This window comes from Psittacula echo (assembly GCF_963264785.1).
Source record: "Psittacula echo genome assembly, chromosome: 1".
NCBI classification, from domain to species: domain Eukaryota; kingdom Metazoa; phylum Chordata; class Aves; order Psittaciformes; family Psittacidae; genus Psittacula; species Psittacula echo.
Genome location: NC_137735.1, coordinates 79357287 through 79375349, shown reverse-complemented (window position 1 = coordinate 79375349; position 18063 = coordinate 79357287). Strand labels below are relative to the sequence as shown.

Genomic DNA, 18063 nt, shown 5'->3' with positions numbered 1-18063 from the left:
TTCTCCTGATAGCTTCGGGAGAGGGCCCACGTTGTCCCTAGTCTGTTTTTTATACTATCTTAACTCTGAATATTAGACACATAGCAACAAAAGAAGCATGTATATTGAATTCTGAGTTAGTTTTTCTATACATAATGCTGTAATAAACAATATCATAACTTATATTTACAATTTTTTAAGATTAAAAACATGAAATGCATGCTTCTCATCTCACCAGGCAAAACAGCCATAGCTACATTTACTGAATTTAAAAATTTTACAGATAAAATAAGTCTCTTCCAGCCCTGCAAACACACATACACATCTTCTATTCATGAAACTAGCACCTTCAGCACTTGCAAAACCATGCATGCCTTAAGCACTGCATATCCACTATCAAAACAGTACAAGTCCTCTCCATGACATATTTTCTAACATTTTATTTAACCAAGTTTAAGTGACTCAACAGATAAACCTTAAGCCTCACCAACCTTGGCCAGGCCTACAGCACTTTCTCAACTGGGATTTAACACACAACTGAACAAATGTGGTCTTAACCTACAGCAAGTGAAAGGTAAAAAGTGTCTTGTGAGAATGTCTTTCTCCAGTGTCTATTAAAATATTTTATGTCACTAAGAGCACAGACATCATTATCTCTCCCCACTCCTCAGATACACTGCAATGTATAAGACTGTGGCAATTCAGGTTCTTTTTATTTCAGTGGTGACTTATCCATACAACCTTTTTCCTGTTTACCTTTCATTAAATCTCATTAAACTGGGTTTTTTTCAGCAGTTTCTTAATTCTGTAGGATTTAACCCCCTCAGCTAATCTGTACAAACCTCACACATTAGCCTTTCTGATTTCACAACACGATGTTTTGACTACATACATTTTTGCAGAGAACTGTCCACAACCTTTGTAAGCATTTACTGAAAAGCATTACAGCAAGAGCTAAACAGCAGCAACGCCAAGGCATTTAAAGCAGTTACAGCTACTGCAAATAAAAGTATGATCAACGGGGGGCGCTCTAAATCCAGAAATAAACCCCCATTTCTCAAATCTACTGATAACAGAGTAACTTGAGGGAAAGAGGTGTATTATGCTAATTTAGAGGAGCTCATTCAAAATATCATTGCCATTCCTGACAAGTAAATACATCTGGTTACGTTTTTGGAGTCTGAGGTTGGGGACTGATTTGAAGAAAAAAAAAAAAAAAAAAAAAAAGCCCACAAAAAAAAACCCACTAAATTACGTATGCAAGCAACTCCCTAGAGGTATTAATTTGCAGAGAAGGAGCTGCAACTGTAAAGTGTCTAGAAACCTAGGCAGTACTCAGATAATGGGATTTCCATTTCTTTTAATAATTTATATTCTTACATGGTAGAATGGCACTAAGGTTTGTAATAAGTGAACAGGATTAAAACAGATCAGTTACAGTTTTCTTTTTTTCCTAGAGTAGTTCTAGAAAAACAGCCATTTATATGACTTTTAATCTGGTGGTACATATGTATAACAACCCTAAGAGCCTGACTCTTGACTGGCCGAGAGGGAAACCTCTGACTGTGGAACAGTTTCCAAAGAAAATTACAGTAATCAAATATTTCTGAAGTTACATACGCAATTCCTCTGACCTCATCCTTAGCTTATATTTCAGTAAAAGTCTCAGTTTTGAAGAAAGAATGTATATTAACATGGGGAAATATAAGTAGATTATGCTTAATTATTTAATTTAATGTAGGGTTCACTTTTTAATGAAATGACTGTTTTCAAACACTTCTACGACCAAACAGTATGTAATAATAGTAAAACATCCTATCAGATTAAATTAACCGTATTGAAAAGATACTTTTTTTGCATTTTCTGGTAGAGAGGCACAGAGGGCAATGCAAGCTGATGGCAGGAAGTCAGCACACAATGTGCAGCCAAATTAACCACTAAAACTGTAATCAAAGTTAAGTTGGTTATATTCCTGACACAAAGCAAGACTGCTTCACTAGCATTTCTGAGAGTCAGTACACTGGAAAACAGCATCTTCCCATTAAAATGGACAATGACAATGTCATGTTTGAAAACAGAGGCTTGACGGGGAAGTGAAGTTAATTTACAGAAATTGAAGTGTTGGCACACTTTCAAAATAACTGTAAAATAACTTTATCTAGGAATTAACTACAATCAGATTCTGCATCAACCCAAATGCTGACTGTGGAATGCTTTGAGAATCACAAATACAGGAAGTCTGTATTCTGCAGATCGCTAAAATGTTAATTTCTCAATGCATTCACGATTTCAAGACAACTGTGATTTGTACCTTTTGCTTCTTTTTTTGGACTGAATTTCAATTAAAAAAGAAACATCTCAGAATTTCTAATCCTAAAAAATATTCCAGTAAATAAAAGCAGAGCACAAAGACACACACATACAAAGGGCAAGTTTTGAAGGAAAGTCGTTAAAAAAAAAAATAAAATCACTCTCTCCAGGCTGTCAGCCAGTATTTCTCTTAACCACAACAGGACTTTAAAACAAGAGCTTCTCAGATAGCAGTGTGCAGCTTACTTTCTAACGACAACAGCAACAACACAGGCTCCTTCTAACCTGACATCAACTACACATAGAGAGATTATCCTCATCCTTTACAAGTGGCTTACAAGTTCAACGAATCTGCCTTGATCGTGCAGTTACACACCCTTGCCTAATGTAAATGCAATGCAGGTAGTTTGATCTCTGCTTCAGGAGATGCTGGGCTATTTTTACTATTCATTAATTTAACATAAAACAAAGAATCTCTTAAAAGACTAGTGAGCTTAATGTCATTATGTCCCTCACAACAGCACCTCAGTTGACATTTTGTACAACAGCTGAGCCACTCCACTGCCCACACAGGGGGCTGCAATTAGCAGCAGTAAGCCAACAGTTATTAAACTTTAATCTTAACCCTGCAAACATCTGCACTTGTTTGATTTTGTGTGGGTACTAATACCATCAAAGCAAGAGAGAAAAATAGCATCTTCTAAGAGGTAGGAGTCAGCAGTGTAAAGCAGACACCTCACTAAGTTATAACAAGTTACATACCTCAACTTTACATTGATTTCCTCTGCCTGGATGACTGCACCAATTACAGGCTGCACAGTGACAGCATCACCCAGATTTACTTTCAAGTTCTTCTGTGTGGTTTCACTCAGCCCAACTTTCCCGCCTGGAAAGCCTGTGGCGGGCCAAGCAGTACAGACCTAGGAAGAGGATCCAAGCAAACAACTGTCAGTTAAGATGTATTTTTCTTCCCACCATTTCCAGTCCTCCACTTAGGAGGAGCAATGTTTTGTTATAAAAAACATCTGGTGAGGGGGAAGAAGAATTAGGTTAAAATTTGGTGCCGCAGAGAAAGATACTGAGTAGCACTGAGTCCTTAAGATATGATCCAAGACACTTTTCAAGAAAGAAGGGGTTATACTTTGCCTACAAAGGAGACAAAAAATTCCTCCAAGACCCTACACATTCTGCAGATGACCCAAAAGCATACACTGTAAGAAATGCCTCAAATCAATAAAGGAAGAAAAGTGCTGTACTCTTTCTTTGCAAATAAAACGTGTGTGTGTACATGTATCATACAAAATATAATACACATATTCACACATGACATACATTTCTGGGAAAAAAAAATCAGTACTGAGAATAAAGATGTAACTACAGAGTAGAAAACATAAGCCCATTCACTATCTTTCTCAATGCATGCTCCATTTTGGTCTCTGCTGAATACAAGCGAAACATGCTGAAAGCCCCAGAAAAAGCACTTGTAGGAATAATTAAGAGTCTCACCTCCTGTCGTCCATCAGCAGACGTAATCAAGACCGGACGACCTATGCATACGTTTGCAGACTTCATGCTGCTCAGTGACAGCTGAGCGAGGGCTCTTCGCAACATATTTGGAACTTTATCATCTCCTAATATTTTCAGGAGAAAAAAAAATAAATAATTTTTTCCTACCTGTCAGATGAATTCAGTGTTTCTCGTACTCCCCAATCAGTATAACTAACAAAACCCTTCTAAGCCCCCATGAAAGCCAGCACCCAGCCATAAGCGGAGTGCAGGGACCCTCCTGAGTCCGCGCTGTAAGGGGACAGTGTTTTCGACAGGTCTGAAAACACCCATGGCAACGTGGACTAACAGGTTTCCCATCCCGTTTTAACTAACAAGAAGCAACAAAAAAAACTACAAACAAAACCAATTACACGGGGCTCAGCCGACCTTGCCCGAGAGACCCTCACTTTCCTTCGAGGCCCGACTCCGTGAGGGGACGGGGCAGCCCCTAGAACCCTGCCACCGGGGGCCGGGCTCGCTCTGGCAGCCATGTGAGCGCAGCTTTGCAGGGACTCATTTTAAACGAGCCGCCCTCAGCTCGGCGGCCGGGCCAGACATTGGCCCGTCCCCGCCGCCCGCACTCGCGTACCTGCCTCCACGGCGTCAGAGACGCCCAGCACCAGCGGCCCGCCCTCGGCAGCGCCGGGGGGAACGGAGCTCGGCGAGCCATGGCTGACACCGCTATTTGGGACCGGCCGCCCCTTGCTCTTCCTTCTGGAAGACGCGGACATGCTCCCCCGCCGGCTTCCACAGAGCGCTTCCGGGAGCAGAGGCCGGCACCGCCCATGGGGTGGCCTCGTCTCGTCCGGCTCAGCCCAACGCAGCGCCATGGTGAGGCCGTGGCGGGCGCTGCACCGGGCGCGGGGCTGGGCGGCCCTGGCGGGGCTGCAGGCGCGGCCAGATAAGTTCGGGGGAGTGAGCGTGAACTTGGCGGAGTTGCGCCAGCCTTTCCGTCTGGAGCGGGCCACCTTCGGGCGATGGCTGCGCGGCAAGTGCCGGGCGGGGGCCCTGGGGACGCAGGGCGGGGAAGGGGTCAGCGAGTCTTCCCATGAGCTCAACTCAGTGGCGAGTGCCACCGTCACGCGCGCACACCCGCTGCCGTGTGGTGAGGGGTGTCGGCAGAGGCAGCCGAAGGGAGGAAAGGTGTGGTTTCCTGTGCCTTACGGCAGGTCCTAACATAAATCCCTCTATTTCATGTTTTGACACCAAAATTAACTACTTAAAATGCCAAGCTGGCAGCCTCTCCTCTCCACCTGTCGCCGCTGGCACTTTTCTCACATCGATGGTAGTTTGACCAGCGGTAAATGAGGTGAAAATACAGAGTTAGACGCATTAGTCCCATCCATTGTGTGCGGTGAGGTTTACAATCGGAACAACTGCGAGGGGGTCTCAGAGGCAGCGGTGGCCTTCAGCCTCTGCTCGCTGTCTCTTGCAGGTGCTGTGGCCCAGTGGCGGGAGGAAGGCTGCGTTGCCGTCTGGCTGCACGTCCCCATTTTCCAGAGTGGGTTTGCGGCAGCAGCCGCTTCACAAGGCTTTACTTTCCACCACGCTGAGCAGGGCTCGTCCACCTTGACGCTATGGCTGGGAGAAGGACCCAGCAGGCTTCCGGGGTACGCCACCCACCAGCTGGGAGTTGCAGGTTAGTGGCTAGAGTGGTTGCGCCCACAAACAGCTTTATGAACAAGCCTCTGGGAACAGGTTCAGTAAGAAATCTGCTGCACAACAAGCACTTGGAAAACAACTGCCTACTGCTCGGGTAACTTTACAAACTGAAGTGTGGCATTCGGGAATCATAGAATAGTTTGAGTTGGAAGGGGTCTTCAAAATCCATCTTGTTCCAACTCCCTTGCCACAGGGAGGGACACCTTCCATAAGACCAGGCTGCTCAAAGCCCCATCCAGGCTGGCCTTGAACACTTCAAAAATGTGCCTGTATGACAGGGTATATTCCTAAAAACAGGCTGCTAAAGTGAGAGGTGTTTCAAGAGAATTCCAGTTTGACAAAATTATAAATAGCTCAGGGAGAAGAAAATGTGTTGCTGAAGCTTTAAATTTTAACTCAGGAATATTGTTTTTAAACACCATTTTGAGGAGCATATCTTGGCTTTCACCTAGCAGATGAGAGAGGTAGGATTTCAAGATTCAAACAGTTTTTTAAAAGCAAAAATGTAACTACAAACTTATGAGAAAAAAATCACTTCTCTGCTCCCTCTCCTTTCTGTAGATGCTTAATACGTGCATCTGCCGGAACTATGCTCAAGTTAAGGTCTGTAAATAGGGCAGAATTGACCCAACAGCGGTTCTTCAGGGGGTGGTACAAGCACTGGCCTAAATTACAATGGTCTAAAGGCTGCTGTAAGCTGCACCCAGAAGTCCACAACCCAAACAAGTATATTTCACAAACATCTGGATACCATGCTGTTACCCATCTAGACCTCCCACAAGCACAGCTGAAAAGGATTTGCTCAAAAAACTGATGCGATTCCCAAGGAACTAGATAAGATGGTTTCCCCACCAACACCTTTTTTTTTAATACATCACAGTAAAAGGAACTGATGATGAGCCAAAAATACAATCAACTTGAACTGTGCTTCACCAAATTTGAATGTTTTTGTCCTCCTTCCCAGCAGTCTTCCACAGAAATACTACTACCAATTCCATCAGTCAGTAATGTCCTGTAAACCGGAGGTTGGTTTGGACCCCTCATGTACTGGTAAAGGGTGGATACAGCAGAGGAACAGCAAACCTCTCCCATTACAACCTTGACTCGTTTGTCCTTGGCTTGCAGGGACACTGTGGGACATTAATTCTTCACCAAGTGCTGTTAAGACCCATAAATAGCAATTTGAAAAATCTAGTTAGGAAGAACTTACAAAAGCTGGATTATTCTATATAGCAGTAGGTCAGGTGAAAGTAAAGTTTGGAAAAACAAAGCTTTCAATTACGAAACAGCACTACTGCTATGGGTATTGTGATTTTTCAGTTATAACGCCAGCAGAGGTCAGGGTAGAAGCTGAAGACAGGCCTGGATTTTTTCAATTGACATGTTAGAGCATGTTTTCCTGAGGTATGAAAACCTCACCATTAAAATATGCGGCATTAAATGCCAGTAAGATAATGCATTCTAGCAAAAGCACCGTGTTACTCCTTATGGTTGTAACTTGCATGTTCGGGGAGACATGACTTAACTGAAAGGGGATTTTTCTGAAGGAGTTTGCATAAATGAAAGTGAGAATTAGAAGAAAATCATCTAATAGAGTGTTCTGACCCTGATAGTTATCAGGAAAGACTTAATATAAGAAAAATCATAAGTCTGAAAAACTCTAAAATAAACATTTTAAAATATGAAAAATGCCCTTTCAGAGCATAATTTGCTGTTGTATGTTGAAACATTTTGTGCGTAGAAACATCTGCAAGCAGGAAAAACTTCAAGGGAACAAAAGTTTCATAAATGCAGGTATATGGATTTCATAATTTATTGCACAGATTTAAGTATTGCACAAAGTATAATGTATGTATTCTTTGCAATCACCTTCCAGACCTGTAGGTTCTTATTCATTATCGGGAGTTTCTTTAAAAGAGTTAAAGACTTAAGGAAGATATTTAGGCAGGAAAACAAACAGATTTCTGTGTGCAAAATAACAACTGCAGTATTTTGGGGTTTCCTCTGTTCCACTCACACTTGGTGGTTCTGGAACACTAAGGGATACACTAAGCAGTGTGGATAACACCTGGCATACTGTTACTAAATTATCCTTCAGGAGCGAGAGCCTTTGATAGTGGAAGTTCTACTTTTAATTTATTTTATTGAAACATTTAAAGTAAATAATCTTTTTAAAAATATTAAATTACTTAGATACGTGTATTTAGTGTGTGTGTGTGCCAAACCCTAGGCTTTTTTATTTGCTGAACAAAACCCTGTATTTTAGAAAGCCTATGCAGCAAATTTGCTGATGAGAGGCTTCATCTCAAAGCTGTGGCAGATCAGTTAAATACAGCACTTAGTCCTTTGCTCATCCTGAAAATAAAAGGCAGAGATGTTGAATGTGGTTTGCCAGCCTACGGTACACCAGCCCAGGCAGCAGACAACAGGTAGCAAGTCCATGTTGCCAAGTAGACCAGCAGCTGGTTTTCATCCTGTCTGGAGTTTCCCACATGGTAAATGCTGTGCAGCCAGGGCTAGTTCCTAAGCATGGTCTAGCCAAGTGATGACAAAGGTGTGAATAAGCAAGGTCAGGTCGTATTTTGCCAGACTAGATCAGAGTCACCAAGCAGTAAGCAGCAAACGTTACTCATTGGGCTCGGCCGTTATTGTTTAGAAATAGTGGAATATGTGATGTGTCTTCCAGCTAACTCTAACTTACTGTGTCCTCTTGTAGGCGTCAGGATTTTCTAGATATGTAAAGGTACAGAAAAGCTTCCTGTGTATGAAATGATTAAGAAGTTTTTGAAAAGCATTTCCAAAATTCTCCACCTCCTAGGAGGAACTGATTTGCCATCCAGAAAGTTATGTGTTTATAATAATATACTTTAATTAAGTTTAATTAAGTTAATATACTGCGTAACAATGGCATAGGAAGACAAGTTGAGGAAGGAAAGTAAAAGGAGAGGAAGAAAAGTAAAAGTCATTCTCTTCTCCCTTGCATGTAATATGAGCCTTACAATGTGGCTGTTATTTTCAGTGCTACCTACCTTAAATCTAGTTGTTGAAACAAAGTCTCCACACACACTCACATGATAGCCTTGGACAGTGCTGTTACTTAAGAGAGGGTGTAAAATAAGCAGCTGCATAAATGTCAGACTGTACAGGAAGTTGGAGTTAGATAGGTTATGATGGTCCAAGGAATCAAAAGTGATTTAAAAGCAGTTCCCAAGTTGTTTTACAAAGTAATACCCGTTCCTGTCTGCTGCCATTTACAATGCAAGCAGTCATGTGTGTGCTCATTACTTCGATGCCAAGTGCTTTTCAATGCTGAACATCTTTTCATACAAGCTGACATCAGTGACAAAACAGGTAGAATGAAGGTATTTTTCCCCTTCAGTACATGTTTTCTGGAGTTGTCTAAAGGATTTTTTTTTATTTTCTTACCTATTTCCCAAAATAGAATATTCAAAACAAAGTAGTGTTATAATAGCAATTACTTGGTTAGGTCACAAGCATAAACCTTTCCAGAAAGTCCTCCTGCTGTTGGATGATTTAAAGCTTCAGATACCACATTTGTAGCAAGAGGGGGAGCTTTTAGAGCTGCAGTCCAGAGCCCGTGGTCAAGATCTGATCTCGTTGATTCTACCTAAGATTCTAACGTTGATTCAGCTGAGGGACTCCTGAGTTACACTTGAGAAAATGAGACAAGAAAGCCAATCCTAGTGTTTTTCCTTTCTTCTTGCTTTGGATTTAGGTATCGTCTAGCAGAGATTCTGGTTATCTCATAGAGAATTTCACTGCCAAAAATTACATTAACAGGCATTGATTTCTGTGGAACAGAGGAAAGAAAAAGTTGTTCTGTTTGATTCAAAATGTAATTTCCTGTCTTCAGCAGTCCTCCTTGGTCTCAGCAAACCATTTAGTTGAAAAACAGCTTTTCTAGAACATAATCCTTGTAATCGCAACATGCATCAAAGTTGCCTCTGCTTTTAATCAGTATAGTTCTTGAACCTGGACACTGCTAAACATTTATGGAGGAATGAAATCATAAAGTCATAAGCCACAGGGAGGCAGATGCGTGACTACCCTCTTAGAGCACATCCTCTGACATATCTTGAAGGAAGATTGGTATTTCATCTTTTAAATAATCCTCCTCCACAGAAGCCTGCTATGTATTATTAAAAGACAGAGGATGTTTTGAGCTGGACACTCATCCCTTGATAATTCCCTTCTGTGGAAATACTTCCCTGTAGCATTTTAAATGCATACATCATCACAGATGTGACCATATACTCTTGCTCCTGCTGTAGAATGACAGGCATTTTTTTTTTATTGTTAACTACTAATTTGAAGCCCATGCATGACTGATGTGGAAAAGTGCCTGGGAAGCGGTACCACAGTGCTCATTCTGCTCAACACAGCACACTTTAAAATCTGAGAAAAATATGTGTTTTAAAGGGAAGGAATTTTTAAAGTATGACCAAGGAGTGTGACAGGGTGACTAAACATGGAAGCACCTGGGTTTGAAAAGTGAGCACTTGTAATCTGCTGGAGAAGGTCATGGGCTGAGCATGAGGACACAAGGAAAAGCTGAACTTTTCAGTCATACATCCTGCTTTGTTTTGTTTTGGGGTTTTTTTTAATCAAGTGGAAGTGTCACTTTCACACTTCGAAGCAGTGCTTTTTGATTAACAAGTTGACTCAGGTTATTACGCAGTTACTATCATGAGTTGTTAGCTGGGCAGTAAAGTATGAGTACATAGATAATTAACCAGTTGGAATGTTACCAGTACTGTCAGCCCACCAAGTACTAAAACTTGTGTGTTATTAACCAGAAAACCCTCAGATTTTCACTACAGTAGGCAGGAGTTTTGTCATGAATTTCACTGGAGAACAGTTCATGCCCATCGTGGCCACTCAGCCAGAGTCACTGGAACAATTTCTGTTATTTGAGCAAGCCTGCAGGCACAGCTCTGCTGAAGCAAGCAGCTTTGCTAGATTATTTTGATGGTGTCTTGATCACGCCTTCTTTAGCTCTGATAATATTAACACAAGCAAACTATTCTTTTAATTTCCTGTCTAATCTGGAACTTGAATGTGGGAAAGTCTTTATCTTGATGCTGCTAACTTTGATTTTTTTCTACAGGGTACTTAACCTTTTTTCATATTTTACTGTGTTATCAGTTTTCTACTGACAAACCACTTTCTGCTGTTCATCTATACAAATCTTGCTAACTGTACAAGCAAGGGGGTTGTCATGCTTTATCAAAACATGTTTAATTAGGGTCGTTAAGATTGAACATAGTTATCTTAACACCACATCTTTTCCAATATTATCTCTCTACTAGGTGCTGTTCTACATGAAAGCACTGGAAAGGTGTTGGTTGTACAAGACAGAAATAAGGTAAGTTTTGTTACAGGATTATAAAATAGAGAAGTTTATTTAGAGAAACCAACTCTGTAGTATAAAACAAAAATATTTTTATTCCAGTGCAAAATTGTGATAGTTAGAAATTACTTTGACAAATGTCTTGGAACACATCTATCAACAGATTGTTGCACTGCATTTGAAGGAAAAAAAAAAATCAGCTTTTGAAACCAGTGGGTTTGTTGTTAATTATAGCTGGTGATTGAATCAGCAGAACAAAGTATCCTCTCTGCTTTTTGTTTTCTCCTGTAAGTGACCCATCAGTCCCTGATACTGTGCTTGCATCCATGCAGCCATCTGGAAACCCCCCATGGCTCAAAGCACATTTTGGGAAAAGGATTCAGATTCTGTTTGGTTTTGAAAATTCCAGACATATCTGTGGCTTTAAATAAGCAATAACATGGTTGGCCATGACTTGGAGACTACCTCAGTACCGCAGGTGTAAAGATGATCAATTTCTCACAACTGGAAGTGCTTGACTTCGCTGCTGAGAATGTCAAACCAGAGCACATTAGTGTGGTGAGGGTGGGTTGTGTGATGTGGCCTGAGGTAACCCAATATCCATCACTGGTAATGTCTCCAGCCTCTATCAGGCTAAGCTGGGTTTAATATGGCACGTGCAGAAAGCTCCATAGCTCGGTAGCAGTTGCGTGTGCCATTCCATGTAACATACACTTATACATATATACACCTGCCATCATGCTTTCATTTGCAAGTTAAATAAAAGCAACTCTAGTACAGTGAGATTAACTGCAATTTAACATGGAAACAATCAGAACTTACATACATAGATTGAAGTATACTTGGATGCATCGTTTTCATTTTATATAGTTAAAACTATGCCAGAATCTCAACTGGCTCCATTTTAAAGTCTTTCCTGAAATTAGCTACCAAGAGATTTTTTCTCAGGACACAAAACGTGACTTCAGTTTACTGGCAGTTACAACACAGTTAATGAACTTTAATAAAAAAGTGCTTTCATCACTTTTTTCAGTCATAAAACATGGTGAATTTGTAACACAAGAGTTCAGACAAAAAGAAACACTCTCTCTTTGCTTCCTCTGAACTATTAATTTGACATTTTTTTAACATAAAGTAAAATCTGATGAACTTTTCCATAGCAGGACCTCCAGACTTACATTCAGCAGTTACCAATTAAAGCATAAATCCACCATGCGATCTATAGGCTCATAAAGTGGTTCCAGTTGTGAAGTCTCCAGGAGCAGAACAGCACATTGTGAACTTCACAAATGCTATGTTGTTTTAACTTTTACGCACACAGAAATAAAACTGCGTGCTTACCTTTTAGTAAATGCCTTAAATGGGTCTCAGAGAAAATGGAAATTACTCATTCAGAAGGAAATAGTAGTTTCCTAAACCCAGACGGCTTAGAGTTTAACTTCTTCACACTGATTTTGTTAAAGCTCACCCGTAACCATTTTAAGTGCAGGTACTTCTATCCAGTTTTGCATGAAGGCATTGAATGCTCCATTCAGGTTCTAGGTCTGATTCCGCACTTGCCAGCATTACCTCCGTAGGCTCTGGCCCCAAAACACAGGAGGACAAGTCTGGCACTGCTCTCTCCCTCCAGCCCATTCTAGAAAGTGGGATGGGTATGTTCCAGGTCAGCTATTCCAGCCTACCTTTCTGGAAGAAAGCTGACAGCACAGTGAGGGAGGAAGATTAAAGGAAAAAAGTGATTGTTTCCGACTCCCCTCTTTACCAGCTCTGCTTGGTGACTGGATAAAATTAAGTATAAAACCTGGAGTCTGTGAATGCCCGTACATTGCCTGTGCCGTGAGCAAATAAAATACCTCAGTGCAAGCAAATTGGCTCAGATGGTTGTTTCTCACTGTCTGTTCCAACACTCCTCTCCATTCTCCCCCACAAAATGAACAATTCCCCTGAAATGGTGACTTCTAATACAAATGATGTTCTGAAAGCTTTGAAAAAAAAAAAAAAAAAAAAAAATGGACAGCTGGTGGAATTCTAAGAGCTGTTTGGGTTTAATCATGAAAGGACAATTCCACAGCACACAAAGATTTCCAGGAACTGAAAGCAAAGCTGAAAGCCAGTAGACAACTATACGTATTTTCCAGCTGCACTATTTTTAACCCTTTGCTTTAAATTCCTATCCAAGCCTGCTAAGAGTGCACAGAAAAAAAACCTAAAACCAACCAACCTTTTTCCAGTGTAGCTGGGGTTTCAAATCACTGGAAAGCAACAACTTCCCTCTCCATGCTGCATGTACAAGAAAAGACACCTTTTTTTTTTTGGCCAGTGTAGCTTTTTACTACGTTTATTTCTAGTTGAAGGTTACCTTCTTCCTACATACACTTTTAATAAGGAAATAAATAAAAAGAATAGTATATGGATAGAAAGATAGAGCCTAAAAAATCCTAGTGCAATTGCAGGAGGTGTAGGAACTGGGACTCCTTGACCACTATCAGTAACAGCACCAAGTCTGCACTTCACATTCTGTTTTAGGTACTGAACTTTATTGCAATTCAATAAATGCTTCTACATATAAGTCACACACAAGGCATCAGTTTCTGTATTCCATGAAAACAAATGGCAAAGTCACACTACATGGTTATTACAGACACACAAAGGCATGTCAGAGCCAGTGCAATATAAAACAGTACTACAATCATAATACCTTTTTGTAAGATTAAATATATATACATTTTTTAAAAGCCAAAACCATGGAAGTGGAATACATTAGTGATTAAATACAAGATTATATAATCTATAGCAGCTTTTTTTTAATACCTAACTACTCTAGTTATCTAGCAGCAATGTTGTCTAATGACTGTTAGACAGTTTGTATTTTCAGTCAGTAGATGTTTAGTTCCAATATTTTGTACAGACTGTAGGTATCGCTGGTCATCACATTAGCACAAACAAAGAAGTTCCTATGTAAAGCTGTACTGATGTTTGTAATTACAATCCTGCAACTTCAAAAAGTCATGTGTTAATTGTCTCCTTCATATTAGGGAGTACAACACAGGCTTCAGTAATACTTTTTTTCCTCCAATACAGACTACAAATGCGTGGAAATTCCCAGGAGGTCTGTCTAATCTAGGCGAAGACATCGGTAAGTCCTAGGATAACAGGTCATGTGTCAACAGAATTGTGAAGACATGAACAGGACTGAAATACATTGTGACCCACATCACTCCTTTGGCAAATCACTGCTTTGAGTTGGTGAACAGATGAAGTGGTCCTGTGACCTCAATGGTAGTGGGGTAACGTTATGTGCAGGGCAGAGAAGTTTTGCATTTGTAACATCTACCCTTTTCCACACTTTCTTCTCTTAATTGAGTGCTTGAAGCCAGCTTATTTTTGGTAAGCTGTTGGACATGCTGTAATACGAGCCAAAAGTGCAGAGGATTAAGGTAATCAGGATGTAACCCAAATAAAACTGAACCAGCGAGCTCTTAGCTCCCACTGGAATCCAGGGCAGTGAGCTCAATGAGGGAATGAGCAAAAATTTCCAACTTCTTTTTTTTTTTTTTTTATGTGCAAAACAGAAATAAACACACTTGCTTCCTTCCACCCTTGTTCATTTGGTCTGTTTAGACTGTGAGCTCTTTGGCACAGGACCAGAGCTAAGTGCAGCGCCTTGGTCTTGTGGGCACCTACTTTCAACTAGAGACATAGGGTGCTTCTGTGTTAAAAACAAGGCTGCTTTGAGGAAACTTGTAATTTCTTACCAGTGTGGCACAGGTGGGTTCAAAGGTGAATGAAAAACGGTGTTTACAAAGAGACAGAAAATTGTGCTTTTTCTCCTTGTATCTCACCTCTTAAAATTACGATCCACAGACTGGTTCATTCCTAACTTACACTGCAGTTACTAGGTAGCTCTTGTTTTCTGAAGTTATGTTTGCTGACATTCATAGCCCCACAGCAGGATTCAGATAGGAATTTATTCTTCCAGCAACTCAAAAATGTTGCCCAGAGCAGTATAGCAGCTCTGGCAAACCAGGTATCAAGCCCAGGTTTCCACCATTTTATACCTTAGAAATATCTACTGTTTATCAGACTTCCTACAACAACAGGTGGAACAGTATTCCAGCTCATTTCAATACATGGAGAAAGTTTCTAGTTAGCAGGGTATGGCTGAGCTGTGATTAGATAAGTCATGAGTTATGTTTTAAGTCTTTTTGTCAAACAAGACAACAGAAATCAGAATTATTTGCTTGACAATGCAAATACACATACCATATGTTTTCATAAGAATTTGTTGTCTGGCCAGGCTCCTTTTCACTTCTAGGGACAGAGCTCTAGGTCAGGAGATAGGGAGGGATTTTTGTACTGAGGGAAGAGAAAACAGCCAGCACTGTCAAGAGCTCCCCTGGAGGAGTGCTGCTGCTGAGTAAGGCAGTGGCCACCCCTCAAGTAGCAGGTGAGGTGATGGCTGAAGCCTGAATACAGTCATTGAGAAAGGCCTGGAAGGAAACAAGCCTCTTACAGCTGTCCTCCTGCCACTACTAAACTATAACATAGTATAAGTTATGATTCACTACATCACATCTTAATACTACAAGAAGATATAAATTAGTGAAGCATAAAATACAATAGAACTTAATTTTCCCCTGTTTATCCTTACATCAAACCTTATAAACTCACAGTCATTCAAGGGACCAAGTTTCAAATTACAACTGCAAATGGCAGTTAAAATGCTTGAAGATCCTGTGTTTATATGAAATGACAAAATACATGGCTGCCTACTTTATGAGTGCTGACTCGTGCAACTAACCTGAATAGTTTTGTAATGTGGATTAAGGAAAGTGCATACATCTTTGAATATTTCTGAAACTCAAGCCCTAGGTTCTTCTAGCTTAACTGTCATTATATATATTTTTATATTTTATAGATATACACACACATTTAAATAAAAGCGAAACAGAAAACACACTGTATCTAAAAGCAAAGCTCAAAGCTTAAGTGAAATCTCTAATTATTTCATTTATCTCAACCACAGCCTGCCTCAGCGTTCCTTACAACCTCAGTTGTTTACCTTCTTTGACCACTCCTGTGTAATACAGCCCCTTGCCTAACAATAAAACCACTTGCCACAAGCAGTTTGCTTTGCAACCCACTCTTCTAAACCTAAGGGTTGCAGCCTCTCCGAGGGTCAGTCATGGAAAATGTCTTTCCCCATATGCAGGTGCCTTTTAACTAATTAACACTGAACGAAGTCACAACCATAAACGTTAGGAGACATTGCATATTAATGGACTTCCAGTCCCACAAAGACCTCTATACACCTGGTGTACACAGCTGCTTCCACCACAAAGTGGAAGTTGAGCTGAGGCAGAAGGATGCGCAGATTTGGGGCCATTCACATACAGTTGACTGGCCTCTGCTGGATAGATCGGTTTATATGTTGCTAGCCAATGTATATCCACATTATTTCCAATATTTGAAACTACCTCTTAAAATGCCTGCCTGCTCTGTTCACCTCTTGACATGTCACTACATGAGCTTCCATAGGAAGGCGAATAGACGTTCTCTTATTTTGTGTTCGAAGTAAGCCAGCGCACTCATTTCACACTGAAATGAACTAACGGAAGCAGGGAACATCACAGAACAGCTACACACATTCACCACTCAAAAAAGACACAACAAGGAGTTTACATAGAATCGGAAAAAGCTAGTATTTTACCTACCAGTATTTTACCTACCCCTGGCGAGTAGGATTTCACTTGAGCACAATGAAATTGCAGACTTTGGGAAAAATAAGTGGAATAGAAAACTTCTTATTTGGGCTCCTCAATTTAAGTTCTTCATACCTTTTAAGCCCCTGAAGTAAGGGCTCCTTTGATAAGGAAGAAAACTGACACCTGCATAACTTCAGTTGATGTGCAGAACACATACACATGCAGCACAGATTCCTGCAAGCACTGGCTGTGTGCTTTACTGGTATTATGGCATATCTGAAATATCACTGCACACTTAAGATACATCTTGAAACAGACCTAGCACCAACTTTCACCTTCTTTAAGCCATAGTTTTACCCATTTTGCTACACCTTGTGGCAAAGCACAATGGAGTGGATTTGATCAGGTGGTCTCCTCTAGGTACAGGTGTTCAGCTGCACCTGGTCTGAACCCAAAACTGGACAGAGGCAAGGAGGCAGAGGGGACCAAGATTCAAAAGGCTGAAAGGAGGGTGCAATGCTGCCCTGGATTGAGAGATGATAGAGCCAGCAACCACGAGAATGTCGGTTTCAAAACCACACCCTCTGCAGAATTACCAAAGTTTCTTACTTTCATCATTTTCTAGGATACAAACAAGAAAAGTGTGTAGCAACTAGTTTTGTTCAGGGACCAAAAAATTAGCTTATCCTTGTGTTGAAACTAATAGGCTGACATTCCAAACAGCTTACGAAGCAGAAAAGAGAACACTTTGAGTTACAGATTTTCCACACTGAAGAGGTTTTTAGAGTGTTGAGCTGTTCTCGTATGTTCTGTAAGGTTTGCTCTTTTCACCTAGGAGACACAGCAGTTCGTGAGGTGTTTGAGGAGACTGGCATCAAGTCAGAGTTCAAGTCCATCCTAAGCATACGGCAGCAACATGAACACCCTGGAGCCTTCGGGAAGTCGGATATGTACATCATCTGTCGCCTGGAGCCCTCCTCCTTCAACATTAGCTTCTGCCAGCAGGAGTGCCTGAGGTGTGAGTGGATGGACCTCGGTGAGCTTGCTCAGACGAAACTCGCTACTCCCATCACCAGCAATATAGCTAAACTGTTACTGTACGGATACCGGGAGGGGTTTGACAAGATCGATATCACCATGAGAGAGTTCCCTGCTGTCTCTACAGGCCTCTTCTACAAACTGTACCACAGGGAGCTGCCTGAGTCCTATAGAAGCATAATGTGATAGCAATACATTTCACATTTCATTACAGTAATAATTTAGGAGTACTATTATTATTGTAGTGTTACAGAGATCATACTAAAATTATCCATGGATTTCTTTTTAGGTAATTATTAGAAAGTAATTGTTTATGCTCTATCAAGTTATAGAAATATAAATTATTTTTAAAGGTAAATATTGCTGTAAGTGTGCATCAGATTTGTTTTCCTTTACTCTGTAAAGTAAGCATAAGGCGAATAAAACAGCCCTACATAGACAATGTAGCAC

General features: G+C 40.8%; 2 protein-coding genes across 2 annotated transcripts in view; one reads left to right on the top strand and one right to left on the bottom strand.

The window, feature by feature from the left end:
• The window catches only part of AFG2A (AFG2 AAA ATPase homolog A), a gene marked incomplete at both ends in the record, with an annotated part of 201157 nt that extends 196589 nt beyond the window's left edge, over positions 1-4568 (bottom strand). Inside the window, 3 exons of the mRNA XM_080612414.1 lie at positions 3052-3209; positions 3796-3920; positions 4427-4568. Of these exons, the coding sequence (XP_080468540.1) occupies positions 3052-3209; positions 3796-3920; positions 4427-4568 (425 nt within the window). The remainder of the gene's footprint in view (positions 1-3051; positions 3210-3795; positions 3921-4426) is intronic.
• A 97-nt stretch (positions 4569-4665) lies between these two features.
• On the top strand, positions 4666-17799 carry NUDT6 (nudix hydrolase 6; the record flags this gene model as incomplete). Its single annotated transcript, XM_080639205.1, has 5 exons — positions 4666-4825; positions 5273-5476; positions 10830-10885; positions 13952-14006; positions 17411-17799. The coding sequence occupies 5 exons, from the start codon at positions 4666-4668 to the stop codon at positions 17797-17799; spliced, it is 864 nt and encodes a 287-aa protein (XP_080495331.1).
• Positions 17800-18063: the final 264 nt, after the last annotated feature.